The 27,870-nt window shown below is 40.4% G+C and overlaps 1 protein-coding gene across 1 annotated transcript; it reads right to left on the bottom strand.

The window, feature by feature from the left end:
- Window positions 1-262: 262 nt before the first annotated feature.
- LOC115812507 (GTPase IMAP family member 8-like) lies at window positions 263-24,126 on the bottom strand. The gene is made up of 6 exons (XM_030774985.1): window positions 24,099-24,126; window positions 22,832-23,533; window positions 21,823-22,455; window positions 20,931-21,623; window positions 1,097-1,235; window positions 263-284 (listed from the first exon to the last, which is right to left on the bottom strand). The coding sequence occupies exons 1-6, from the start codon at window positions 24,124-24,126 to the stop codon at window positions 263-265; spliced, it is 2,217 nt and encodes a 738-aa protein (XP_030630845.1).
- Between the last annotated feature and the right edge of the window lie 3,744 nt (window positions 24,127-27,870).

Below are 27,870 nucleotides of genomic sequence, written 5' to 3'. Positions count from 1 at the left end.
TGCTGCATTTTGTGCTGGTATTCTTAAGGGCTGCACAGTCAGATAAGCTCCCATTAGAAAGAGGCTGCCTTCCTGTTCAAATGGGAAGTCATCTTGGAGAATGTCTGTGAAGCTGGTGCGGGTGTGTCAGTGCAGATGCATATTTCTCTTTAATCATCCCAGCTCTCGCTCTTTCTTTCTTTTTTTCTCTCTCTGTCTGTCTCTCTCTCTCTCTCTCTCTCTCTCTCTCTCTTTCTCTCTCTCTCTCTTTCTCTCTCTCTCGCTAGTTTTCTTTCTCCTCTGGTCTACAGAAACACAATCGCTCAGAGATCAAAGACCAACTCTCTAACAGGATTAGCATGAGTGCAGGAAAGGAGGGAGGAAAGTGTTGGTTTCAGGAGAGAACCAACCGTCTATGATCAGTGTTTTATTACAAGTCACAACCAAGGACCAAAGCTGTCATATACTCCTACTCTCTCTCTCTCTCTCTCTCTCTCCCTCTCTCTCTCTCTGTCTCCTCTCTCTCTGTCTTCTCTCTCTCATATGCTCTCACACTCGCCAGGTGTTTTTCCTCAGAGCTATCCAGCTCCTTAGGATGGAGTTTTGTGTATTAATGGACTGATGAGAGATGCTAACCAGATGAATTATTCATCCTGAAAGAAAGCATGTCAGAGAGAGAGACAGAGAGATGACGATGATGACCATGACAATGATTAGGATGACGACGACAATTAACAGTAGGTGATTTGTGGGGGGATGCCATCCCCCTTGTTAGCAAAATGACCAAAATGCAGCCCCTTTGTTAACCTGCCATCTCCCTATATATTCTATAGAGTAATCTCAGTGACCACTAGACCATACCCCCTGTTGGCCATCGGGCCATCCCCCCGTTAAAAAATAACAAATCACCTACTGATGATGAATGATGAATGATTAGAATACTGACAAGTGGTAGAAACAAACACCACACATAAAACACTCATCTGATGTCTGAAAAGATACTGAACGTGTCTGAAGAGCCTGGTCTTGCTTCATCATGTCAGTCTTATCACGACCACTGGTAGAAAAGACAAAGCGGATTCTACTGCGCAAAGAAAGAGGTGTGTCTGCTCCTGACAGGATTTCAGACTCCTTCATCTGCAGCTCAATCTCGATGTGGGAGGAGCTCACCTTGCTGTCCCTGTTATTGGTCCCCTCCCTCAGCAATGCTGTCACCACGGAGCTGACAGGAGAAGTACACTCCAAACCAGACGAGGCTCAAACACAGAACATCTCAAACAAATCCCATCAAAAACTACACCTGACCTTTCAGTAGTTCAGTAGTTCAGCTTTGTTTTTGGATTTAGAAGGAGTTAAGAACTTAAAATGTCCAGCTTAACCTTTCTGACAAGCGCTTTTCTTCTCACTCTCCAAAAAAGAGCATTCTTGCTCCTCTGGAGCAAAAAAACAATCGTGCCAGAGGACATGAACCTGGCTGTATGGGTTGAATGCGTGAATTCTCCTGGTGGATCTTTGCATCGATTTGGTGCATTTTTGCATCAAAAATGCATTTTCTTTGCATTTTTTTTGTATGTGTGTTAAAAGATCAGCGTCAAACTTTTGTTAGGTATGTACATGAATCTGATTTTGTGTGTGTGTGTGTACTTGGTTCATGGTATTTGGTATTGAAGTTTGAATATATGAACCAAAGTGAATACTTGCCACTAAAAAAAGGCTGGAACTCTCTCTCTTTTTCTCTTTTTCTCTCCATCACTCTCTCTGTAGGCTGCGGTGAGCTGGGTGGTCCAGATGGCATGGACTCACCGTGTTCCACTGGGTTTTCTCTGAGTGCCCAGAGGGACAGCAGCCATCTGCCTTTCTCCTCTCACGGCACCCAATGCAACTCACTCCTCCTCACCTCTGACCTGCATTCAGTCACACACGTAGAGAGATTGCCACTCAAAAGCATCTCTCATGGGCGTCTGTGTGCAGACACAAGGGTATTTCTGTGCTCTGAGTGGTTGTAGATGTAATATAATAAAGACTGGATGTGGAGCATCTTCTCCACCTTAGGAGCCCCTCCTCCCCTCCATCCTGTAGCCCCTTAGGGAGACTCTGATAGCCTGATGCTAATAGGAGACTCTGGGGGATTACTTTTGCCTGAGTGGTAACCTACATTCACCCACAGATCTGACAAATAAGGCTAATGACATAAGCCTGGAGAATACACATGGACACACAAACATGCACACACACACACACACACACATATACACACAAATGCTAAGAGACAGTGCTTCCTGTTTCTTTCAAATAAACCTACAGAGACCCACACTACCTTTTATACACATACACGCACACACACACATACACACAAGCACAACTCTGCATGGCTTTGTAGAGAGGTAACAAGGTTCCTGTGTATTCTGTTCATCTAAGCATAAGTCATTTATGTGCTCTGGTCTAAGGAGTCAAACGTCAAGGGAGAACTAAAAATTCCATTCCTACACATCTCTCTTCAATTCCCAGTGAGCTGGCGGTCACTGAGTGACACTGCTGAAGGGAACTTAAACACAAATACACACGTGGGTACTGCGTACACACACACACACGCACACACGCACACACACACACACACACACACACACACACACACACACACACACACACACACCCTTGCTGCCCCCTGTTGGCAAATAACCGAGACATTCTCTTAAACTCATTCTTCAACCTCATCTGTTAGGTTAATTAACTAATGTGTATACCATTCATTGTATCTTAGGTACATGTCAGAAGGATCAGGTGGCCTCTATATTTCATCCATCTCATCTTGAGACAAATCACACCATTCTTTTCACATCAATATCTGGGAGAAAGTTGACTGTCTGGCAAGCTGTGGCTATTAGTGTTCATTTGTCTTCCACTCTTTGTGTCCACTGGTTGTATTTTTCTCTCTGTTCTTGTGGTTTTATGAATAATGAGGGCTCACTGTGAGTAATTAAGAAAGCTCTTCAATCACCCCCCCCCCCCCCCAGTCCCTCTCCTGTAAGAGGAAGCTATGACTGGGCCTCCCCAGTGAGACTGTCCCACACGGAAAATGCTCCAATCCTGCCTTAGCCTACACTGTCAGAATCAACTGGACTCATCTATTTTGCTCTCTCTCTCTCTCTCGCTCTCTCTCCCTCTTTCTCTCTGCGGCATGTGGTGTTGAATCACCACGGCAGAGGCAGCCTGCCTCTCTCCACTCTTCTCCTTGTCAGGCTCTGGGACTAATGTCCCTCCTTTTCACCACATTTAGAAGGACAGGAGTGTGATAAATCCACAACAGTGGGGTTAAGGAGGGAGAGGTGTGTATGTGTGACCTGGGGTGGATAGAAAGAAAATAAGAGAGGAGTAAGATAATAGAGTCACAGTAAGAGAGAGAGAGAGAGAGAGAGAGAGACAGAGAAAGAGAGAGAGTTAGTTAATAAGAGTCAAACCTCTCACCACCCCACCCTAAAAAACAAGAACAAAAGAGTGGTGCTGATTAAATGAGTAAGGAAAGGGAGCCAGCACCGAGATGAGTCAATACAAAAAATCAATGCAGAGAAATACCGTACATTCCGGAATAGGACTGTGAGTCACAGTGGAAAATGAAAGGACAGTCAGTCCATGTAGCACAGGAGTGCATCAGTACAGAGTCCCATCCCGCCTCACGGTACTCAGTAACCGCGGAGAATGCGCGGAAATAAGTGAGGAATATAAATCAAAGAAAACTCAGGCTCTTATCTGTGACTCATACTCAGGACACAAACACAAACATATTTTACACACACCGGACAGATAAGGGAAAATAAGCAGAACACCTTGGTATATTTACGATGTGATTTTTCCAAAAGGAAATCAGGTCTTACATGATTCATCTTAAATAGTTTTTTTCCCCCCAAATAGTTTCATTTTTGTCTTATTTTTTCATCACATAATAACATATGCAAAGGTTAGGAAAGCGCCATGGTAAGTTGAGTAAAGTTTCTCCAGAAAAAAACCCCCATTGCTCATTCAACACTGGGAGAACTCAAAATCGCTCCCAAACAAAAAGTCACCTTCCCTGTTGAGTAAGAAAGGGAACCTGTCCAAAAATGTCCACCCCCATAAGCTTCAATTTTGTTATGTTGAAATGTTTTGCACACAGGGTCAGAAATACCTCTTGAGCAACCTCTCATACTTGGATAGTTTTTTGGCGAGGCATAGCATAGAGACCGAAAAACAATTAAATAAACAGTTACCGCAGTAAACAAAGAACCAGCATCCATTATGACCACTGCCAATCTCAAACTCAACAACTCTTTTCTCAAGTTCACATCAGTGCTTCATATAACACCTTAAAACAACACGAAAGCGACCACGTGTCCGTGTATTACCCAGGCCTACAGAATTCTCCACTAGCAAGGGCCAAGGCTTTTCCCCCAACCCCACAGAAAGACTCCTGATTCAACCTATCACAGTCCTGAGGAGCCTGTGATTAGATTCAGGTGTGTTAGACTGAGGTCAGAAGAACCTGAACAAGGGCAGTCCCCAGAGAGGACAACAAACGTAAACTACACTACTGTGGATACAAAACTGTTAACAACATCAGACAGTTACTGCAGTCTTACAACACAACTACCGCTTATATTACATTAATAAAGAAAACAAAGACACGAAGAACAAGGTACAAAAAAAGGGTTTTTTTTCTTTCCTTTTTCTTTAAACAGAACATAAAAATACTGAGAACACATTATAAATATAATAATAAGCTACCTAAATTGATTTTTAAATAGATTTTGAGGCTGCGTGAGATGTAAAAAAGAGGCCTTTAGCTGAAATTAAACCTGCAAGGAGAAAAAAAAAATACACAACATTTCTCATATTTCACGCTCCAGGACTGTTCTGGCATTGACTGACCTGTCATTGCAAGGCCTCGCCGTCATATCTCCTCATAATCAATACCATGTTATACAGGAAAGCACAGCTTAGAGAGAGAGGGAGAGAGAGAGAGAGAGAGAGAGAGAGAGAACACACGTTCCGTTTAGAGCTTTCCCCATATTAAACGGCTGAGTGGCTTTAAAAGCTCCCACAGCACATTAATGCACTGACTTTGTTTTATACTGTCCTACGGTTAAAAAAAATCCCCCAAAAAAACCATGCACCTAGCACACGTCCAGGACACACACACACACGTGCAACCCCACGCACGCACATATATACACGCACACGCATGCGCCTTTGCTGTCATCTCTCTCTCTCTCTCTCTCTCTCTCTCTCTCTGTAGATAAAATCTTTACCAAATACAGACTGTACTACTACCAGTACCACTGCTTCAAAAGCATTAAGGATGGTGAATTTGAACAGAACTGCCCATCTATCCATCATAATCCACCCCTGCATATAAATAGTGGTTCAAAATGCCCTACAGAAGAGAAAAAATGATGCATACAACATTGTTCTACCATGACACGATTAAAAGATGGAAAAAGAAGTTAGACACAGCCAACACATGCTGACACACACACACTGTAAGAGTCTCATGGAGTGTAACAGGGATTTACACAGTAGAGAGTTTATGTACCTCTAATGAACACATTTGATACAATATGCTACTGTGTTATGTCACTGCCCAGGTTAAAGAAAAGCAAAAGCATCAGTCACACTTCTGTAAACTGGTGATGGATTTGTGCATCACTGGTTTCAATATGAACAACACCTGTAGATTACCACGGGAAGTACTCAAGGGAAATCACACATTTACGGGACTCACTTTCATCAGAAAACTAATTAGAGCCAAATGCTTCAGTCATATCGTAGATCAGGCCTTATACAAGCCTGAATCCACTCTCAAACCAGAGCTTTTAAGAGGCCAATTAGGAGAAGTTAGAGGAATGTATGTGCCAAAAACAGTGTGGTAAGCGGGTAGGTGATAGCTTGACTAACTCTGAGGTAAGCTCCATTACACTCTCTTTCTCTCTCTCTCTCTCTCTCTCTCTCTCTCTCTCTCTTTCTCTCATTTCCTGTGTGCAAATGGTGAACGTTGTGAAACTGAGCTTAGAGCTCTACGTAATAATCTATGCTGGAAAAGACTATTTCCACAGCTTTACAGCTCTACAGCTGACTGTGCGTCCGGTGTGAAAACCCAGCTAGTCCAATACCAAAGAATGTCTGACGGGTCACATGACTAATCCCTCACTTGCATAAGTGATTCCTGAATGTTCAAGTTGTTCCTCTGAATAGCAAACTGAAACACGAATTAATGAGAATATTGTGTTACTATGGTCTGTAACTCTTTATGTGTCATTTTGATGTCTTGGCAGAACAAAGCAGAGAACTCACAGCATCCATCCATCACCTGCAGTATCACCATCCACACACATGTATCCAAGCCAACGTCTCCAGTGTTCTCCCACTCCCTGGAGCTTGGCAGATTCAATGTGTGTGTGTGTGTGTGTGTGTGTGTGTGTGTGTGTGTGTGTGTGTGTGTGTGTGTGAGTGCGTGTGTGCATTAGGGGATCGTGTGCTCAGGATATGACCTATTGTTCTGAGATAATGTGCGATGTAATGTTCTCCAGCTCTCTTGGATGGAAAACACTCCATGTAAAAACCCCTTTACTGTGGGAGAAAAAAAGGAACGCCAAGAGAACCACACCTGCCAAAGACAGCCGTCTATCACCAGAGCCGTGTCGAGTTTTTACGGTGTGTGAGCGTAAGACTGTAAGTGTGAGCGTAAGACTGTAAGTGTGAGCGTACGTGTGTAAACGTGTCTGAATGGAACCGTGCGAGCGTTTATAAAGAACGTGCTATTTCAATGTGTCAGCATTTTAATGAAACTCCCACCAAAAAACTCCCTAAAAATATCACAGTTTGTTACGTCTAAGAGAAATTCACTCACGCTCACTCACACACAACCCCATCAAATTTTCCTTGTGAGTGTCAGCTAAGTGTTGTGAATGGATCTCATCCCATTTCTACTGCGTCTCACTACTACCAGGTAGACCTGAATCCTGATGCCTTTTGATCTGTTTTTTTTTTTTTTCACACATATGGAATCAAACTGTCAGATAACTATCAGAATTTGAAAACAAACATTTGTTTAATGTTTTATTTGATAATTAATCTTACAAAACTTCTGTCTTATTTGTTAATGTTGATCTGTGAGATTGAGGGACACCCTTCAGGAATTTTACCATCTGCATGTGACAAACAGGGGGAGTTGTAAATTTGCTCTGTGACCGGAGACCAGGGCCACGCAGCAGGATCTAAATTCATCCCAAGCACACAATAACACTATAACATCACACCTGGACTGTCTCTGAGTTTCTAGAATAAGTGCTTCATAGCACCCTCTAGTGTTCTTCCACTGTTACTGCATATCATGGAGATTAAAGGAGCAAACTAGAACTGGCTCACTGGCGTGGCTACAAAAAAAAACGCCAAAAAAACATTTTTACAGTTCAGATAATATATGATGAACAAGACAGAGCATTTATTTGAATGTAAATTATGATGAAGAATGAGGATTTAGTTAGAGAGCTGTTTCAATGACTGAAACATTATCAGCTTGTTTAGAACAGAAAGCACAGAATCATATTTTCATATCATCACCGGAGCAGTTCTCTCAAATATTCACACCCCCACTGAAACGCATTCAGCTTTAATGTAATCCAGCTTTCTCTCTCTCTCTCTCTCTCTCTCTCTCTCTCTCTCTGTATCTCCCTCTCTCTTCCTTTCTTTCTTCTGCATCAAAAAAAGGTAGGATAAACTGGGAACATGTGCATCTAATTGTCAGGGCAGAGGCGGTGGGAGGATTATGAAGCAGTGCAAAAAGAAGGAGATGCATATGTGTGAATGTACGTGTATGTGTATGTGTGTGTGTGTGTGTGTTTGCACAAAAGGAAGCAAGGGACAGTGTAATGGTAGAGTAGACATGAATAATAGGGTTTTGTGTCCCAGTATTTCTCAAGCGTAGGATGGCACACACTCAACAAAACACACAAACACACACACACACATACACACACACACACACACACACACACAGCTAACTGCTGTGTAATTACAGATCGTTATGTGAGATTACAGGAGTGGCTTACACCTGATGCCAGAGAAAGTGCTCAACACATTAAATATTTAATCAGAGCCTTCAATGTGAACCTAATAAGGCAGAGAGAAAGAAGGCAGAGAGAGAGCGAGAGAGAGAGAGAGCGAGAGAGAGAGAGAGAGAGGGAGAGAAAGATAGGGATGATATGGATAAGAGTGACAGACGCTCAAACATACCTATATACACAAAAGACTGGAAGTGGTTGTGATAAAAGGGAAGTGGATGAAGGTGAGGGGAGGATTCTAGAGGAAGCGCGTGGATAAGAGGAGAGGTGAAGAGTGGGGAGGGGGAGAGAGAGGGGAGGAGAGACTCTGTTCTTCATTCTTTGTTTGACAGGTGAGCCATGGCCCACATTCTCAGCACTTTTGTAGGTCTAAATAATTAAAACATGGTATGTTTTATCATTTCATCTATTCCTCATTTCCTGCCCGATCCTGTCATCTCTCTCTGATCAAATGCGGCGAACCTGTAGTCCTATAGCCTCGTCTACCTGAATTACATCTCATCACTCGGCACTTGGCACGGAGGAATGACCTACTCTTTCTCATACATTCTCCCTATCAACACACATCTTACATCCATCAGGTGATGGAAAGAATCCAAACTCAACATTTTACCTATAGGTTTCCCCCACATACCCTCACCTGCTCTTGTGTGAACTCTCTTACCCTGTAGCAATCAACGAAATGAAATGATGCCTTACCTTTCTAAGGTTATGGAAAGAAGCTTTTTTTTTTTTTTAACTCTCCTCTGTCATTTCTACACACAGATAAACAAACGCAGTGATGATGATCTGTTGTTTTGTGGCTCTTTGATCTTTCTTCTGAGTTTAAATAAAGTCTCAGGAACGGGATAAACTGTCCAGGACGTCTAAACAACATCCAATCGCTGTTTCCATTTTAGATCTGCACGGCAACAGGGGAAAGAACGACAGAGAGGAAGGAAAAGGAGGAAAAAAAAAAAAAAAGACCAGGCATGAGATAAACATATGAGGCTGTTCCCCAGAAATGAAGAAAAGGAAAAGAACAATGGTGTACATCTCCACCTACTCCACACCTCAGCTCCCTCGCTCTGTCTTTCTTTCTTTCTTTCTTTTTTTCATTAAATCACAGGAAAAGGTTTAAAAAACAACAGGGCAGGAGAGGAAAATAGTTCACAATGATGTTTAGGTTCTCCTGGCGAAGGGAGGCTCTTAAAATGCCATTCTCTTCTTACCCCATCCCCCCCCCCCCTCCATCAGCCCTCTGGCTTCTCTTACTCCACCAGTGAGGTACCGTTTCATTTGAGGAACAGGCGTTAAGTTCTTTTTCTCTCTCCCTTACGCCCGTTAGACACTCACACACACGCACCACAGGCCTAGTTCTCAGTGTGTCTGAGAATGAAAACAGTGTGCACATAGACACACAAGCCTTCGGTGTTTGGCATTCAATGTTACTGTGTTAAATCAGTGTACTCAGAATGACACACACAATCCTTCTCCTCCTCTATATCATTTCTCTGATGTGCTGTTTCTTTCAGTCCTTACTTCTTCCTCTGCCTGTCAGCATTCCTTTCCCCTGTACATTCCCATCACTTTTACGCTTTCCTGTACATTCTCTCTTTCTCTCTCTCTCTCTGTCTCTCTCTCTCCGTCTCTCTCTCTCTCTCTCTCTCTCTGTCTCTGTCTCTCTCTCTCTCTCTCTCTCTGTCTCTCTCTCTCTCTCTCTCTCTCTCTCTCTCTGTCTCTCTCTCTTTCTCTCTCTCTCTCTGTCTGTCTCTCTCTCTCTGTCTCTCTCTCTCTCTCTCTCTGTCTCTGGGAGAGTGTAAGCAGCAGGTGGCTACACTCTCTGTGGAGAAGATTGTGTTACTAACCCACTCCTCCACCTCACATCCCAGTGGACCTGACTGTCCATTAAAGATGACATCACAGACACTACAACAGCCGTGTGCAGCTGTGGCCCAGAAGACAAACTCAGCTATCCCTCAATGTCCAACAAAATGCACCAGCAGAGACTGAGTAACATGCACAAGTACACACACACACACACACACACTTGCGTGGGCGCACACACGCACACATGTACACACACAGCACACACGCACACACAGCGCACACGCACACAAATATACGATACCATACAGTTAAGATCTCTTTGCCTCCGGCCAGTTTTCAGTTAGTGAGAAGGATGTGTTCATGTTCACTCTTTTGTGGCAAACAACACAGGCACATATGACTTGAGTGTGGCAGAATGTGTAGTATAATAAAGTGAAGTCCTCCTATGTGAGCACACACAGTAACGTGTCTCGTCTCTTTGTTCTGGTGAGAGAGTAACAGCTTTGACAGGTGCTCCCCTCTCAGCCAAAAAGCTTAGAGCGACATGAGCAACTGTTGTACCCACCTGTCTTTCCACTACCATTTTTTTTTTGTTATGCATTCCTTCTTCCAGTGACTATGAAACTAGTCTCTCTCAAAATACAACACAGACCATCTATGACAGTAAAGCTGTAATGAGGCATGAGGTCAGTTGATGACAGTCTAATTACAACTCTCAACTATTGAGCTCAGGGGCAAATCTGATCTCAGGTCTGTTTGTCTATGTATGTGTGAAGAAACTGAATAACCAATGAACTCATGTTTTCTTGCTTTCTTGGATGCTGATGATGCAAATACAGATGAATGGTATGGACAACACTGAGATTAGCCCATGGCTGGTCACACGAACACACACATAAAACAGTGAGCCTGGGTGGTAAAAGTGTTCAGACACTACAGTTGTGTGGAAATAAGGATGCAGCCATAAAAGAATGACTCAGGAAAAGTGCAAGTCACCCTTAAAAAAACCCCAAAAAACAACTTCAGTTAAAATTGTAAAGCATCAGGCTCAAAGTATCAGTACTCAAATTTTCAAACGCACAAGATAAAGGAGATTATGAAATTTATTAAATATAACCAAAATGGAATCTTCTTGAGATTTAATGGCAAATTTTTGCATGCACTTATTATCCTATCCCATGGTAAACAGTAGGAATTTCATCCTCTATGGATTGTTTTGTGCACTAAGAAAGGTAACCTTTTTTTAAAAAAAATAAGGCCAGTGATGGTCGTCCATGCTGGTACTGTGGGTGGCTAAAGGTGTCAAGCTCAGGACATTTTTCAGGAACTAAAGAGTTCTGAAACCATCCAGAAAAGGAAGTACTCACCAGGGAAAGTACCATAGCCAAGCCTATGAATAAGGCACACAAACAGATATGATCTTGCACCTGTTTGTGTACATCTGGATCAGTCAAAACCACATCTTTTCAGTTGGCTACTAAAATAAATAAATAAAAAACAATGTCTTATGACCGCCCACGTGAAATGAAACAATTGGTGACAGTTGTCAGTAGAAATGTACTGGTGTAAGAAGTACATATATATTCTTCATAGATGTAGTCCAGTGGAGTAGAAGGTGAAACTGCTCATATTGTTGATACTCAGTAAGAGTATAAGTACAGTAATGAAGGACCCTGTGTCAGCACATCAATCCACATGCACAGAGCACTGCAGAGCCCCCTAGTGGACACGCGCACACGCGCACACACACACACACACACACACACACACACACAAACACACACTTTCATTTACCTTTGATCTTTGACAGTAAACACTATAGTCTATATCATACCAAATGCTCAATTTTCTGTCGACGGAGACACCTTTCAAAGAAGCCTGGACTACCCGTACTGTTTTTGATTTCAGAAGAGAAGAGAAGAGAAGAGAAGAGAAGAGAAGAGAAGAGAAGAGAAGAGAAGAGAAGAGAAGAGAAGAGAAGAGAACTTTCTCTTCTGAACAGTTTATTCATTAGGGGTGTGGTGACTCCACTGTCAGGTGTGTCAGAGCTTTACTTCCAGGTCAGTAAGAACTCAGTCATGTTGATGTAATCCCAGTGGAGGTCAGGTGTCTGATAGAGCAGAACTGTTGTCCAATGAAAGAGAACATTTGTCGTAGTGAAAAGTGTACAGTGGGATGGGATGTCAGACAGATAATAGAGATGAGATTCCACTCAGGACAGTGCTCTTTCAATCAGGAGGCCAGACCTCCAGCCTGCAGCGTCTGTAGAGTGTATGAACACAAACTGTGATTTTTTTTAAACCTTCCCCTTTCAGTGTTTGGATGGTAGAACAAATTAATCATACATTCATAACCAGCAAACATTCTGCTGTGTTACATAAGTCTATACCTGACCCTGGTCAGTTAAAAAGTAAAAAAAAAAAGCAATAAATGCTTTGTTTGTTCTACTTTTCCAATTTCTCCTTTAATATTCACTTTTATAGGACAATTCATTAGCCTTTGGTTGAATTCTGTTGAACTCAGCTAACCCCTACGTCCACGGCACGGCCCAGGTAGGGAGAGCAGGGAGAAAAGGCCCGGCGGTTCGGTGGTTTGCCGACAGACTGCAGACCCGAGCGAAGCTCTCCGTCTGCCCGAGCGGCTTTTGAAGGGCGAAATTGAAAGCAGGTTTTTGTCATTTGGCATGTTCTTTCAAATGGAAATAATCTGCAGTTCTGTTTTTCTTTGCGAGGGAGCCACCCCCCTCATATTTGCTTTCAAGGTAAGATTAAGAGACCAATTTTATAGTTTTGGTTCAAACCTTTCTTCCTTATCGCCTTTTTTTTTTCTTTTCTCAATGCAGTATGACGAAACGGATTATCAGTCGCCATAAGCAATTTATCATTAAATATGAAATCCCAGTACATCAAGCGCTATATATAAAATTCACAGGGACAGAGATGGAGTTTCAGTATAGGCTGTTTCGTCTCTCACTTTTAAAACGCGTCCTGTACTTGCTGGTTTACCCAACAATGGAGACGTGATAGTTCTCTTCCTCTTTGGTTTTTCTAGACACGTCGTTCATAATGTGTCCTGGGAGCTCACAAAAACACCTACCAGAAGAATCCAAATGAAACAATACATTCACGTAGCGATGAAGCATTACACATCGATACTTTCAACACATGGCTATACTTCACATATCAGACATGGAGAGAAGGCAGGGAAAAATATCCAGTGCTCTGTGGGCAGGTTACGTCCAGCATTCAGTCATATGACTTCTGGCAGAGGAGACCCAGACTGTGGGCCAGATCCCGCATGTGGATCTGATAAAGGTAGAACCAATGCAGATTATACACTCTGCACCGTCTGATTCCCAAGATCAAAAGTCATACTCCAACATGTGAATGATTTTCAGATTAAGTCACAAGTCTATGACCATCACATTGCTTTCATTTGGTCTTCGTCTTGTTTCATTAATTTTCCTTAAACGTCCGTTTTCACTAGTCCTTTCCTGTCCATTTCGTGTCCTCTTTTTCCTCCTCCTCTTGTCCCTTCTGTTCTTTTGAAGTAGACATACCACCAATGATGGCAGACCTGTCGTGGTGTGTCCGTAGCTCGGGAAACAAGGTCCTGCTCAGAGAGGCCGGTTCCTCAGGCAAGTGCACCTCCTGCTGGCTTTTCCACAGCACCAAGGAGCTTCTTCTCCAACTTCCCACCTTCTCTGCCTGACTTACCCCAGCAGCTCTGAGCTAAATCAAATCTGTAATGACATTATACTTCAGATGAAGACATTCTTTTTTTTTTTTCTTTTTTTTTTTCAGTGTATTTGTATAAAGTAGGTTTTTGTTAAAGAATTAAAATGGGTTAAAGAAGCTCTATACTTTTTTTCTCCTCTACAAAAGTATTTATTTTAAATATCTAATATATAAGTGATTCTTTTCAGCAAGGCCACTATGTATTGTGCTAAGGACAGAGGGACTCCCTTACAACCTTGCCTTGCAGTAGTAGAGTGCTGCATGTGTTAGATTTTCGTCAGTTTTATGGCATTTCCCACTGGTCTCCACATTTTCATAATCCTTTATATATTAACCATGAAAATGACCTTGAATACACAGTCTTTCACAACCTAGAATTGTATGACAAGTTTAGGACAAAAAGTGTGCAAACACAATACAAAAACATCAGTGTCCCAAAAATATGAAAAATCTGGAGCAGTCACACAAAACAATGGGAGAGCCTGAAAGAGTTGTCTGAATCTCTCACGGCCACGGGGTAATAACACGACTTCCTGGCATTATTCCAGCCCAGTATTCTGCATTTTTAACACCTAAAGTCCATCTGTCTTTTTTTTTTTTTTTTAAAGAGAAATATTTGTGCTCACTGTTCCTGTCTCTCTCCATAAATTTGGCTCACGTCTTGGCCGATGAAAACTCTGATCCAGGTTTGTCTGGTTATTCCATTTAAGCACCACTTGGTTTCTCACAGCTCAAAACTTGAATGATGCATCTTGACAGTTTGGCACCATTGTGTCGTGTTAATACTCAAAACACTTTTTTTTTTTAAAGTAAGGAGAAACATGTTGTGAAACTATTCATGGCACTCCACTCTGTGGGAAAGTACATTCCTAACCTCTGTTTTGGAAATCCCCCTGGACATTTCTATTCTGGCCCACTGCAGTCTGTTCATCAGGGCTGTGGTGATTGTAAAGCACGGCACAAACATCATGGTCAAGGATGGATTCATACCTGGGGTTGAGAAGCTCTATCTTAATTCAGTGTTTTTTGCTTTTTTTTTTTAAATTTTCATCACTGACCATTAAACATGTCACATGTTTGTAGTCCTGACATAGCACATCTGACTCAGTGAATCAGCGGCTTGGTGACTGATGGGCAGGATGAATAAGACTTTATGGTATGGGACGGTAAATGCTGCAGAGGTCCCTGAGGAGAAGGCTAAGAGACATATCTTTCTGTGATTTTCCAAAAGCAAAGCGGTGCGAACTCTGGGCTGTGCTGTAGTTATGAGAAATGGTGTTATGGTAATGCTCTAATGCATTTTCATTGGATTTGAGCACGTCATACCATACCATAGCATTGCTGTTCCAGGTCATTTAGCATGAGGCTGTCATCTGGACTTTAGAGGACTTTAATACAACTGCAGTATGACTCAGGAGAACATGTTCCAATTGGAATACTCACACTTGTGTGACAATACTACATTCACAGAGTGAGAGACAGATAGGGAGGGATTGAGAGATAGAGAGAGAGGGAGAGAGAGAGAGAGAGACAGAGACAGACAAACAGACAGACAGATATCCTATAAATGTGTGTATGTATGTGTCGCATTAAAAGTCTTTGAACAGCGGATTATGTTTGGGGATATTATAAACATGAAAATAATATCATTCAACCACAGTCATATGTTAAATAACTATTATCTCCCTGTTATCCTGGTTTTCATTTCCTGCATGTAGGAGATCTTGAAGAACATCACATGGTTTTGGTTAAGGTGGAAAATCATAGTCAGTTGTGGACAGAGCCTATTTTTTTTCTTTCTTACAAACATAAGTGATTTAATCATTTTTATGGATAGTGGGAGTCTGCATGCTTTATATATATATGTACTGTAAAGGAGATAAATCACTGTTAAATCAGAATGAGGAGCAGAGTGGTGGAGCCGGGAAGAGGAGAGAAGGTGAGTGCATCAGGAAAGTATGGAGAGGGCAAAATCTGTACTCATACGCCCCCTAGTGGTGTGCAGAATCTTAAACAGAGATGTTTGCTTTCAAATACACAAACTTTTTCCAAAAGGCCACCCCTGTTTGAGGCATGCAATATGTTATTTATTTAAAGTTACAATTACTGTCTGGAGACAACATGTTCAAAACAAACACATGTAAATGTGCAGCGTTTTCTAAGTGAGTCAACAGTGACAGTGACATTGCACCTTTTAATCATGTTTTAAAAAAAGTCCTCAGCAGTTTAAGTAAGAATTATTTCTGATTGCAGTACTAATATTACTCACTCAGTTGTAACATTTGGCACGTTGGTACATTGACAAGATGATTCTGATAGTCTCCTCATTACTGGGAAATTTCACTTTGCGGAGTAAAATGTAATATCTCATTATCCTCGTTTATCAGAGGGTAATTAAGGCATTTAGTCTAATTAGGGTTTCAGACAGGGACCAGCTGTCAGACTGCCACAGCCTTTTGACTCAGCAGCACAGAGTCTAACCTCTCTCTTATCTCTCCTTCTGTCTCTCTCCACACACTCACTCTACAGCATTCAAATAACAGTTCACCACCCTGCTGAAAGTTCATCAGACACAGGATGAAGGACAGGCATTAGAAAAGTATCGAAATGAAAAAAAGAAGAAGAAATGAAGGATGGAGGGAAACACACTGGCAAGACAGCAGAGAGAGAGAGAGAGAGAGAGAGAGAGACAGACAGACAGACAGACAGAGAGAGAGAGAGAGCTCTGTGAACAGTTGCTGATTAGTCTGATTGGTAAATCAAACCCTCTAACGATGGCAGGTGGGCAGGGGGCTGTGAGGGTTTACACTCAAAGGTGGATTGGAACACAAACACGAGGTCATTCACAGAAGCATACAGTATCAGTGCAGTGCACAGTAGTACCAATTAACAGATCACAGGGTTATTATCTAACCAAGAAACAACTTCTCACACTGTACACACTGCCATAATTCTGAAAATCCTATGCTGCTACGGCAGCATTAGGAGTTTATGTATAACAATTTCGGTCTTAACAATACGCATCTTTGCAAAGCCTGAGAATCAAGGTCAAACAGCGGCAACAAACTAAGTGCAGATTTAAGCAGAAGAATGAGTTAATGAGAGAAACACAGAGAGGCAAATAGCGAGAGAGATGCTGTGTCATGAACAAATGCAAGTTTACAGTAATTAAATGAAAGAGAAAGCTTATTGTACTTGTGCTTGGGCACACAGAAATAGTAACTGGAAAAGCTGGAACTGAAAGCCAGTTTCTAAATGAGAACAGCTCAGTGTTTGGTCTACTTCAGTGCCTTTGTTTGTAGGATATACTGCCACCTACTGGTGAGTCTAAAGATCTTTTTCAGTACCAGGCTGGAAAGAAACAAGCATCATGGCTGGAAGCCAGAAGCTGAGAGCTGTGTGAAGCAGACAAATGTAGAGTCTCCGCTGTGCTGGGATGTGTTGAACACAGTAATCCAAAACACTATGTTGCTATGACACAGACCTAATATGTAGGTGGATGACTAAGAGCAAGACCCAAATAGTCGCCAAATACTCACCTACGTGTCTGTGCACTGCATCTGGTGTGTGTGTGTGTTTTCTCAGAGGACACAAGTTCCCTAATCATGTTTAAATGGCATATGGTGGAGTAAAAGAATCACCTTTGGCCTGATGAAGTACTAATAACTCAACCGCAAAGACTTAATATTCACAAGTGACTCACACATTATGAGATGAGAGAGAGGTGTGAGAATGGCCATGTCACACCAACATGACTAAGAGCCTGTTATTCAGCTGGTATATGGGCTATTGGCCGTGTCTCAAATTCAGAAAGAGAGAGCTTTGGTGAAGAGTGAGGAAGAAGAGATTACCCAGTAAAGGAACCAGCATTTAAGCCCCCCCCCCCCCCCCCCCCAGCACACACACACACACACACACACACACACACACACACACTACAAACATTATATACGGAGGTCAGGTATATTAGAGATACTGAATTGCCCCTAGGTGTGAATGAGTGCATGAATGTATATGTCTGTGTGTCTGTTGTGCAATAGATTGGTGACCTGTCCAGGGTGTTTCCTTGCTTTTCACCCAGTGAATGCTAGGATAGGCTCCAGCACCCCCTGGGACCTTAATTAGGATAAGCAGCTTAGGCGATGAGTGAGAGTGAGAGAGCGAAATGAGTGAGAGAAAGAGTGAGTGAGAGAAATTTTATTTGTGCTTTACTTATAAGGTACACCATCTAAACTGAATTGAACTGAATAACCTCTCACGTGGCTTCTGGATTTGGCAATTGGCACCCCCCCCCCCCCCAAACACACACACACACACACACACACACACACACATTCTATGGACACAGGTGTGGTCCACAGGATTATCATTAACAGTTAAGCTTAGGTTATTTGTAACTTTAGCTAGCTATAAAAATAAAAGAAAAATGCTTGAGAGTAACACCATCACAGGCTAACGTCATCATACACTTAAATTCATTTCCAAATTTGGCTTTGAAATGTTTCGTACGCCAACTATTATTGATACCGTCGCCTACATAAACTGTTTTTAAAACAACGGTGTTGTATGAAACGTTAGCTAGCCTACTATTATGAAAGAAATAGTCTAGCCTTCATTATGGCCAGAGTACACATATTTAACATGTTTCATACAATTGTCTTTACTCCACACGCTGTACCAGGTTACTGTTTTGAACATTTCTTACAGATATCAGCATTACGAACATTGCTTTGTCTTACAGAATATGGTATGTTGCCAGTTCACACACAAGCCACCTGCTGCTGCCAACATGTGTCAAATCACAATTGTTGTCAGTAGAAGCGCTGATGATGCAAGGAGCGGCGCTGGCGCCCTCTCTCACAACTCTTTCACACACTCCCACACACACACAACGGACGCTAAATAACAAGTGTAAACTGAATCAATAAGCATGTACTTGTCTCCTCGGAGAAGTTCTCAACCGCTGATGTTTTTTTTTTTTGTTTTATCTAGTTGTATTTAACTTCAAATTTTATCTTTAGGTCTAAAAAAATACCGAGGTCCGGACTTCAGTAGCCGGTTACGGGCATGAGCCTTACTAAGAAGAATAGATTTCTTGAAATCTCTTCTCATCTTTTACATGATGTCTTTATAGCACTTCAGAACCAGTTACCAAAGTGATGTGCTTGTGGATAAGAGCATGAACTTGTTTTTACGATGTCAAAACACAGTCTTGCATTGTTTGGCAGATTTCTATCAGTTGCATTTAAAACAGAAATAGGCTTCAAACTTGCCTTAGCCACGTTGGAGAATGAGGAAATAAAAACAATGGCAAGGGAATCCAGGGGACTTTAACTATCCAAAGACACTGAGTTCTGAGAACTCAGTGGATTCAAGAGTATGCTTGTAACACACAGACTTTACAATAGAGTCTAACTTGAAGTTCAAGTGTGTATGGCACAGATACATACTGACTGAACATTGCACCATGAAAGGTGAACTACAGAGTATTTGGAATAGGGAAACGGCCTTAGCCTAATTTAAACTACACTAACTGGTATTTTATTCCCAGTGTATGTCTCACCATTTGATAGCATGACATCCAAATATCCATCACACACATAAAAAGTGAACATGTGCCTCCACAAATGCACATGCACTCTTCAAAAAAAGTTTTGTAGTTTTGGTTAGAGTTTCAGTTTCAAATCAGAGTCTCTGCCACGGCACTTGAGCAGAATGTATTTTGATATCTGTCAGAATTAGACTTGCCTATTTTATAAAGATAAACATGTAGAAAGCCTGGTTAAAACTGCAACAACCATTATATCTCATATACTCAGAGGAACTAGTCTGAAATTGTCATTTATATCAACGTAGAATGACCTGAAGTACAGAGTGTCTCAAATTAAGGTGTCCTTACTTTGTATGTCGGTGTGTATCAATCTGTAAATACATACATAACATTTTCTAAGTCAAACAGAGCACCCTTTTTTATGTTAAGTTAGATGTGGTAACATAGCACATGGTTTTATAAACCGAACAAAGTTATAAATCTTCACTGTGGCATGCTTCAAAATAATTACAGTGCCCCTGAGGAGAAGAGAAATATTAAATCACAAGAGAGCCCTTTACAATATCCAGATGTGGAATACCATCTGAAACATCACATTAAAAATACTTTTACGCCGCATACAGAGTATGTAAACACACAGAGTCCACAGGTGTACAGACGTCAATATAAGCTTCAACTTCTTGATTTCATACATGAAAATGATTAAAGGGTACATACAGTAAGCATACAGTAGAGAATGACTGAGAGACCTCAGAAAGGCAAATAAAGAATACTCTTCCCCTCTGTTGGAAATTCATCTCCATGTACAAGTATAATGAATGTACTACAATTCTGTTATTACACACAAACAGAAATTATGCTAATTATATCTATAATGACCAAAGATCTTTATAAAGAAAAAACGTGTTTACTGTACATGTCTATATTCCAGAGTAGTCACATACTACTTTCAATGTATTGGCTGCAAGGACATGGCAGATCAATTGAGGCGCTTCATTATGAGGAGCCAGTTTACTTGCTATAGAAATTCTTTATGTCTGTGTTTTATGTAAGCTAAATTCATTAGACCACAAACCAAGTGCATAAGAGAAGAGAGAGAGAACACTGAAAACAAACTCTGTCAAAAATACTCAGTCAGAAGCACTGTGCTCTTCTGACGCCCTGTGTGCGTCCTACATGGTGTCCTGTCTTTGGATCAAGATGTCGTCTTCAATCTGTTTATCCTCCTCGTGGCCCAGCAGCTTCTCACACCATCAAAGACTGAAATCCCAGAATCCTCCCCAGAGTTTGCCAGTGAGTTGGTTGATAAAGCTATAAAGTTTTTATCCTGAGCATAGGATTCATCTAAATCTCTTATTGAGCTGTATCCTGAGCTTTTGTCATCTTCTTCCACTGTTAAACAAAGTAGAGGAGAGATTAGTATGCATGTTAATGTGGTCTTTTCCATGACTTCTTACCAATTAAAGCAATTAAAGATAAAGCAGACTAAGAACAAACCATGAGGAGCAGCATAGACAGGCTCAGGATCTTTATGTGGCTCAAACAGGGGTTTGATAGCAGCAGTAATACACAAGAGAAACCAAAAGAAATTTTCCAGTTTTAATAACTTTGATTTGTATTATCCACAATGATTTAGTAAAGGCAGTTATAACAGCAGTCAAAACAGCATTCTGTCTCAAGTGTGTATGTTAATACAGTTAAAATAACGATGGGAAACGAATGTACTCTGCTTAAATTATACATAGTGTTCTAAAGACTCACTGAATGGATGATCAAAATTAAAACTTGTAGTCTTCTTCATGGATTTCTGTGGATAGCTCTTCAAGATCATTCTTCTTTCCACCTTCTTGAAAATATCTTTGTCCATCTCATAATGACGACCACCATTACTTGCCACCATCTGCTCAATCTTGTCCAGCAGCTCAGTGACCTGAGAGTCATCATCTTTGTTCTTATTGTTCAGAACATGATACCTGTTCCCACATTTCTCAATAACCCACTGGAGAGCCTCTCCTTCACTCTCAATGAACTGCTCAACACTTGTGTCTCCAAGCCAGTCTCCATGGGTGAACACCACTATTGTGTGACTCCAAACATATTTACCAAGAAGTTCCAGATATTTCTGAGCTGCTCTCCTGTTTGCTTCTTTAAATGAGAAGGAAAGACGGATAACGAGGAGAAGACCATGTGGTCCTGGAGAACAAAACTTCTTGCTGTTGACAATGTTCCAGTCCAGTTCAGTGTTGTCTTCCACATACTGTCCCCAATCCCAGCCTGGTGTGTCCACCACAGTGACCTGCCTCCCTGCTACTTCTCTCTGTTCAGCCACACACTGAGCAATATTTGATGTGTCAAACATCTCACTGCCTAGAACTGTGTTCCCTGTGCAGCTCTTTCCAGCTCTTCTGTAACCCAGTAATACAATCCTCAGCTTTGACAGATGGTGTGAATAACCTGTTTATTGAAGAATTAGAAAACAATCAGACATTTTTATCATTACTATTATTTTTAACTGAATAGACTCTAGTGAATGTTATAGGCTAGTGCTATTAACCATTCTACAGTGTAATTGTTTAAACCACTGTCATGTCACTGTGCCTCAGTGTATCATCACCCCAGTGTATCTTAAGTGTAAGAGGCAAAATAAACTTACTCTTATGCTGATTCTGTTTCTTTTGCAAAATATTTCTCTCTATCTCATAATGACGACCATTGTTTCCTGCCACCATCTCCTCTATCTTCTCCAGCAGTTCTGTGACCTGAGCGTCATCATCTTTGTTCTTATTGTTGAGAACATGATACCTGTTCCCACATTTCTCAATAACCCACTGGAGAGCCTCTCCTTCACTCTCAATGAACTGCTCAATACTAGTGTCACCCAGCCAGTCTCCACATGTAAATACTGCTATGGTGCGACTCCAGACATGTTCACCAAGAAGCCCAAGGTGTTGCTCTAATGGTTCTCTGTTTTTATGAGTGAATGAAGTGTCCAAGCGTATGAGCAGGAGTATAGCATGTGGTCCTGGAGGACAAAAAGAAGCACTGAGCACAATCTCCTGCTTAAACAGTTCAGGAGTGAATTGAATAGGATGAAGTCTCCAACGGCCTGGAGTGTCCACTACAGTGACAAGCCTCCCTTGAACATTTCCCTCATGTTTCAGACACTGAGTAGTTCTCTTTAAGGGAAATGTGTCTTGGCCCAGGATTGTGTTTCCTGTAGAGCTCTTCCCAGAGTACTGGTAACCCATCAGGAGGATTCTCATCTCAGGAAAATGTCCTGTGTCTGCTGAGAGGAACATTGGTAACGTTTTAGTTTAGGGTTCATTGACAAACCCTTAGAATATGACTGGCAATGCATGAATAATAGGAAACCTTAACATCCAAATAATAAGTGTAAAGCAGTAATGAATAATCTATTACCCTCTTGATATTTGAAATGTGAAATAAATGATGTTATCAGATTATCACATCAACTTAAAGGAATGAAAAATTAGCTGACAAATGATATAAACTAACTAATAATGTATCAGTGTATACAACAATGTATGACAAAAGTGTATAAATGACAATTATAATTCATTGAATATATAACAGTAGTCCAAACTCTGTCAAAAATCGACATATGTGAGATTTCTCTTTTAGTAGGTGACAAGAGAATTTACCTATTTTTGATCTGAGGGTCTGTCTCTGTTTCTGCACAATCTTCATCCTCTCTTTTGCTTTCACCTCTTCTGTTGCTCTCCACTCTTTCATCCTGAGTATGTTTTTATCTATGCCATAATGACTGCTGTTGTTTTCTTCCACCAGTTTCTCTATCCTCTCCAGCAGCTCTGTGACCTGAGCCTGATTATCTCTGCTCTCATTGTTAAGAACATGAAACCTGTCCCCACATTTCTCAACAAGCCATTCGAGATCCTCTCCTCCTCTCTCAATGAACCAAATGATGTTTGTGTCTATCAGAGAGTCTCCATGGGAGAACACTAAGATTGTGTGCGTCCAGACTTCTTTACCAAGCAGTTCCATGTGTTCCATGACAGCAATTCGAAGCGTTTTATTGAATGATTTATCTGCACGAATGACCAGGAGGACAGCATGTGGTCCTGGTTCACAGTGAAGGACACTGCACATGATCTCCTGCTTGTCTATGTTTGTTGTATCGATCAGAGGAAGTTGTGACCATCTGCCTGGGGTGTCAACTACAGTGACCCTCCTCTCTGCCACAACTCCCTGTCTCTTCACACATTTGGTGGCACTCTTCAAATCAAACGCCTTCTTGCCTAGAATGGTGTTTCCAGTTGAACTCTTCCCAGCTCCGACACATCCCATCAGCACAATCCTCAACTCAGGAAGCTGTTCCTCCTTCCCTAATGACAAATCAATATTCCACGTATTCAGTTAACACTTCAGTATTTTGCCGGATATTGATTCGCTGTTTTCATGAATTGCGAACTGTAGCTGTATTAATGAACTTCAAATGCTTTACAGATATTCAAGAATGTACCAGAATTTTGAGCTCAAGGTGAAATAGTAACTTCTGAAATTGTGTAACATGTTAATCCTGAACCAGCTCCAGCTTCATATGGCCCCTTGTCCAAACTATCTGAAGAGTTCTTTGTGCTTAAGAAATGCCCCCTTATTTTCTCTTCAGTCTTTGCTACAGTATAATGTGTTCTGTGTAACTCTGGAGGAGCTTCCCTGTTTTATTAGCAAGGCTGTGTTTCCCTGATGCATTAGCCATTATCCATTTCCCATTTAGATCAACTCAGTTGCTGAAGGGTACTTTTCTTTTGTACCTGAATTTTTCAACTAGTGTAACTCAATGCAAGGGAAACATGAAACATGAAATGTTGTATTTCGCCAAAGTTTATGAAACAGAAATGAAAAGTCACTTTTGGAATAATATGTTGAGATCACAGTGAGTTGACTTACCAGAAAGGGAGGTTAATCGCATTGCCATTATCCCTGCAATTATTTTCTCTCAGCTGTGCATGTCATCTTGATATGAGATAGAACCACATGACTCTGAGAAACAAATTACAACCAAACAAACTAGCAAACGAAACAGCATGACAGAATAAATGTCATCAGTTTGAGACATAACAGTTAAGCAATGACAAGCGAATAGGTGACTGATTAAGCACGCTTGTGAAATGTGAATTAAAAAAAGACCTCTTCGAAGAACCTCACAGCATACCTATCACGTTGTGTTTGGTATTAAGACATTCCTGTCTGGCAGAGACTCGACAATGCTTGACAATGCGTTTTTAACATACCGTCCTTTGTTTTGTGTGTCCTTGTTTATCTGAAAATGTAAAAATGTCTCTAAAATCAAACACTGTCTAACCAAAATAAAATTGTTTAGCTGTAATTATAGTTATGTCAGTTTTCAAACAGAAGGGGCTAATGACCACTGTCTGAAGTATGTGATTATAGTATAAAAATCTACTGCAAAAACTGACAGACATGAACACATACAAACAAACAATATGGATTACACTGTTTAAGAAGTTAACATGTTTTTCACTGAAGTCATAAAATCACTGATATCATGAATTGTGTCATATATTTTTAAAATTGATGGATAAATTGTATAAATAATATAAGCTATGTTGACTCAAGCAATTTACCTGTGTGTCGCGGTGTTGCAAAATGACAAAGTGAAAGTTGAACTGTTTTGAATACCACACCTTGCAGTAAACTTGTCAGGCAGGTACTGAATACAACAACACGTCAGAAAAAGTCCTCAACTCATCTGACACTAACATTCATGTATTTACTTTGAAGTGTGTAGAGCTTTGCTTTCTTTTTCTCCTCTCTCTTTTTTTGACAGTCCAAGCTCTTGTCCAAGAGCTGATCAGTCTTACTTGAAATACTGATCAATCATATTTAATATAATTGCTAAACCTTGTTAAATCACTTTGAAGTAGAACAATTTGATAAACTCTGAACTGATAAAGCTTCAATTACAGTAAAGGGCACAGCCAAAATATTTCTGCTGTAGTTTTATTGTTCATGTTGTTTTGATCATCATACCACTTTTTAAGATACACTTCCCCTCTGCAGTGTAGCAAGCAGAAAGACGGAATTAGACTGAAATTTCACTAAAACAAGAGCTCATGCCACATTTACCAGTGCACACTATTTCTGTATACAGTAAAACCAGTAAGAGAATTATAACTGATAATAAAGTTTACATTTCTTACATTTATTATCAATACTAATGTTACGTTCCCCCTTTTTGTCCGGGGGGGGGGGGGGGGTAAGGCAATGTAACAAAATAAATAAATAAATAAATAAATAAATAAATAAATGTCTAAATTAAATAAGTGAGTGTCCCAAGGACACCACAATACAACAGAAAACAACTTTGAAGAGGATAGTACTTGAATTTATTATCAAACTTAAATGAGAACAGGAAGCGTCAACCAAAAACAAAAAGAGACTTCAGGAGGGGGAAAGGCCAAAACAATAAACAAAACAATCTAGTTATTAGGAGTGGACTCTAACTTACCTACTGTTAAAAAGAAAACAAAATTAACAACACAAACTAACCTTACTCCCTAACTAACCAGAAAAACAGGAGAAAACGGTTTCAAACAAAAAGGCACCCAACCTCCCTACGGGGCTTCCTACACTTTATACAAGGCTATATACAAATCTATATACAATACACACACACAAAAAAGAAACACATAGCAAACAAGAAGCAAATGAAGCAATAACAAGTTATCAACCATCAACAATCAATCAACAACCAATAACTACCAACCAACAACCAACAACCAACACTAAAAAGGTTTTTTAGACAAAAGAAAGTTATTTATAATGAGAAGACCATTTTAGAGGCAGAACCTTGAACAGAGAGATTTTGGAAGTGCTTAAGCAATGTCCAGTATGTCTGTGTGGTTTATTGATTTGTGTCTCCATTTTGAGAGAAGTGAGATGGCTGTAAGACCTCTACTACATTGGGTCAAGGAACAGTACACATACACACAAGACAGAAAACCATACATAGTCAATTATAAGCATGTGTACAACCAAAATCTAAATAAAAACAAATGTCTTCAAGACCTGCTTCCATCCTGGCAATATGAAATTCCACGTACACAGTTAATCTTTGACAAAAAGCATATAAAAATGATGAATGATAAATTGGCGAGGACAGTTTATATGTCATGTGTTGTAAAAATCACAAAAATGAATTTTGAGAGGTTGACCACGGTCACATTTGAGAGACAAAATCCAGAAAGGTGAGCCTTCAGAAACATAGAGGATTTCATACTATGCAGTTAGAATGAGTTTAAATGCCTTCTCTGTCATTTCCTGAACAGTAGTCTCAGGTTCTGTCTCCTCCTTTTATTATTAGTCAGTCTGAAGGAGAAAACAGAGAGGCGTGCGTATTAATGAGTGCTTAATGTGGCTTTTTTTTTTTTAATCAAATTGATTCAGTTGTGTAGAGACAAAAACTGACAAAAAATACTATGCCATAACAAACAAGGATATTTTTAAAAAAATAATAATATAAAAAGAAATGATTTGGTAAATATTTGTTGCTTTGTTATGATAGCTGTGGCCACACTTCTTAGTAACTCACTAGAGAACATCCTCTCAGCTATCAGTGAAGAGCTCAAATTATTTTCAAGAAGAATGAGATAACTTTGACATTTAATGTTTGAAAACATTGTAGCTCAAACAAAACGAGGACAATAGCACTGATTCTATCATGTTGTTTTTAATGTGTTCAGAATGCTCCTATATTCATTCTTTGCTGTCTGACAGCATTTTTTTGATTTTTAGAATGTGATAGATGAATTTGTTTTTTAACATACCAGCATTTCTTTTGTGTTCCTTTGTGTCATTAAAACACAAATGTGAATCTAAAAATCATGCATTATCATAGAGAAGGAAAATCTTAACAAGAGTATTTTATTTTACCTGTGCGACATGGTCTTACCACGACCTGGAAAATAAAAACTCTTAGATGCAACAAAGCTTTACACTTTGCTAAAGTTAAGTGAAAATATGTCAAAACAAAAACAAGAACAATCAACAAACAAATAAAAGTGTTCCAGAAAGTGGGTTTAGTGAAAACCCGCTACAAACTTCCTAACAGAAGAGCCCTATGGCTTTGTTTTGCTGGGAGAATGAAGCCATAGAGCCATTCTATTAGGAGGTTTACTACTTACTCTGAGTTAACTAACTCTGAGTTTTCATCAAACAGACTTTCTTAAACAGGGCCCTGAACTTATCTGATGCTGGGAGCTTGTATGTATTAACTCATAAACAGAGTGTAGAATTTTGCTTTCTCTATCATAGTCCAAGCTCTTTTCCAAGGACTGATCAATCATGATCAATGAACAGTCTCTACTCAAAACCTATTCTATGTTGATAAAAGTTAATAAAATATATATATGTACACGGTCAAAATAGTTTTGCTGCTCTTTTATTTTTGTTTTGACTAACATGTGATCTTTAAAGGCACACACACCCATTTGGTGTCACATGAAAGAAAATTAGGTAAAAGCCTTGATTTCAATCAGTTGCATTAAACAAGAAAGGCATGCATGTTAGAGAATGAGGAAATAAAAGCATTAGCAATAGAAGCCAGAGGACTTTAGCTATCTTGAAAACAACATATGATGTTCAACAATGAGCCACCAAAGGAAAACTATGTTCACTTAAGGATATGGATAAGAGCACA

This window comes from Chanos chanos, chromosome 5 (genome assembly GCF_902362185.1).
Source record: "Chanos chanos chromosome 5, fChaCha1.1, whole genome shotgun sequence".
NCBI classification, from domain to species: domain Eukaryota; kingdom Metazoa; phylum Chordata; class Actinopteri; order Gonorynchiformes; family Chanidae; genus Chanos; species Chanos chanos.
The sequence above is the reverse complement of the archived record's forward strand: the minus strand, read 5'-3'. Positions and strand labels throughout refer to the sequence as shown.

Excerpts from the sequence above, each read along its gene's own strand:
- LOC115812507 (XM_030774985.1), bottom strand. The coding sequence starts at position 24,126 with ATGGCAATGCGATTAACCTCCCTTTCTG. Across the intron at positions 22,456-22,831 it reads GACCCTCAGATCAAAAATAG|CAGACACAGGACATTTTCCT; the intron begins GTAAATTCTCTT and ends TGTTCCTCTCAG. Across the intron at positions 21,624-21,822 it reads GAAACAGAATCAGCATAAGA|GTTATTCACACCATCTGTCA; the intron begins GTAAGTTTATTT and ends TTCAATAAACAG.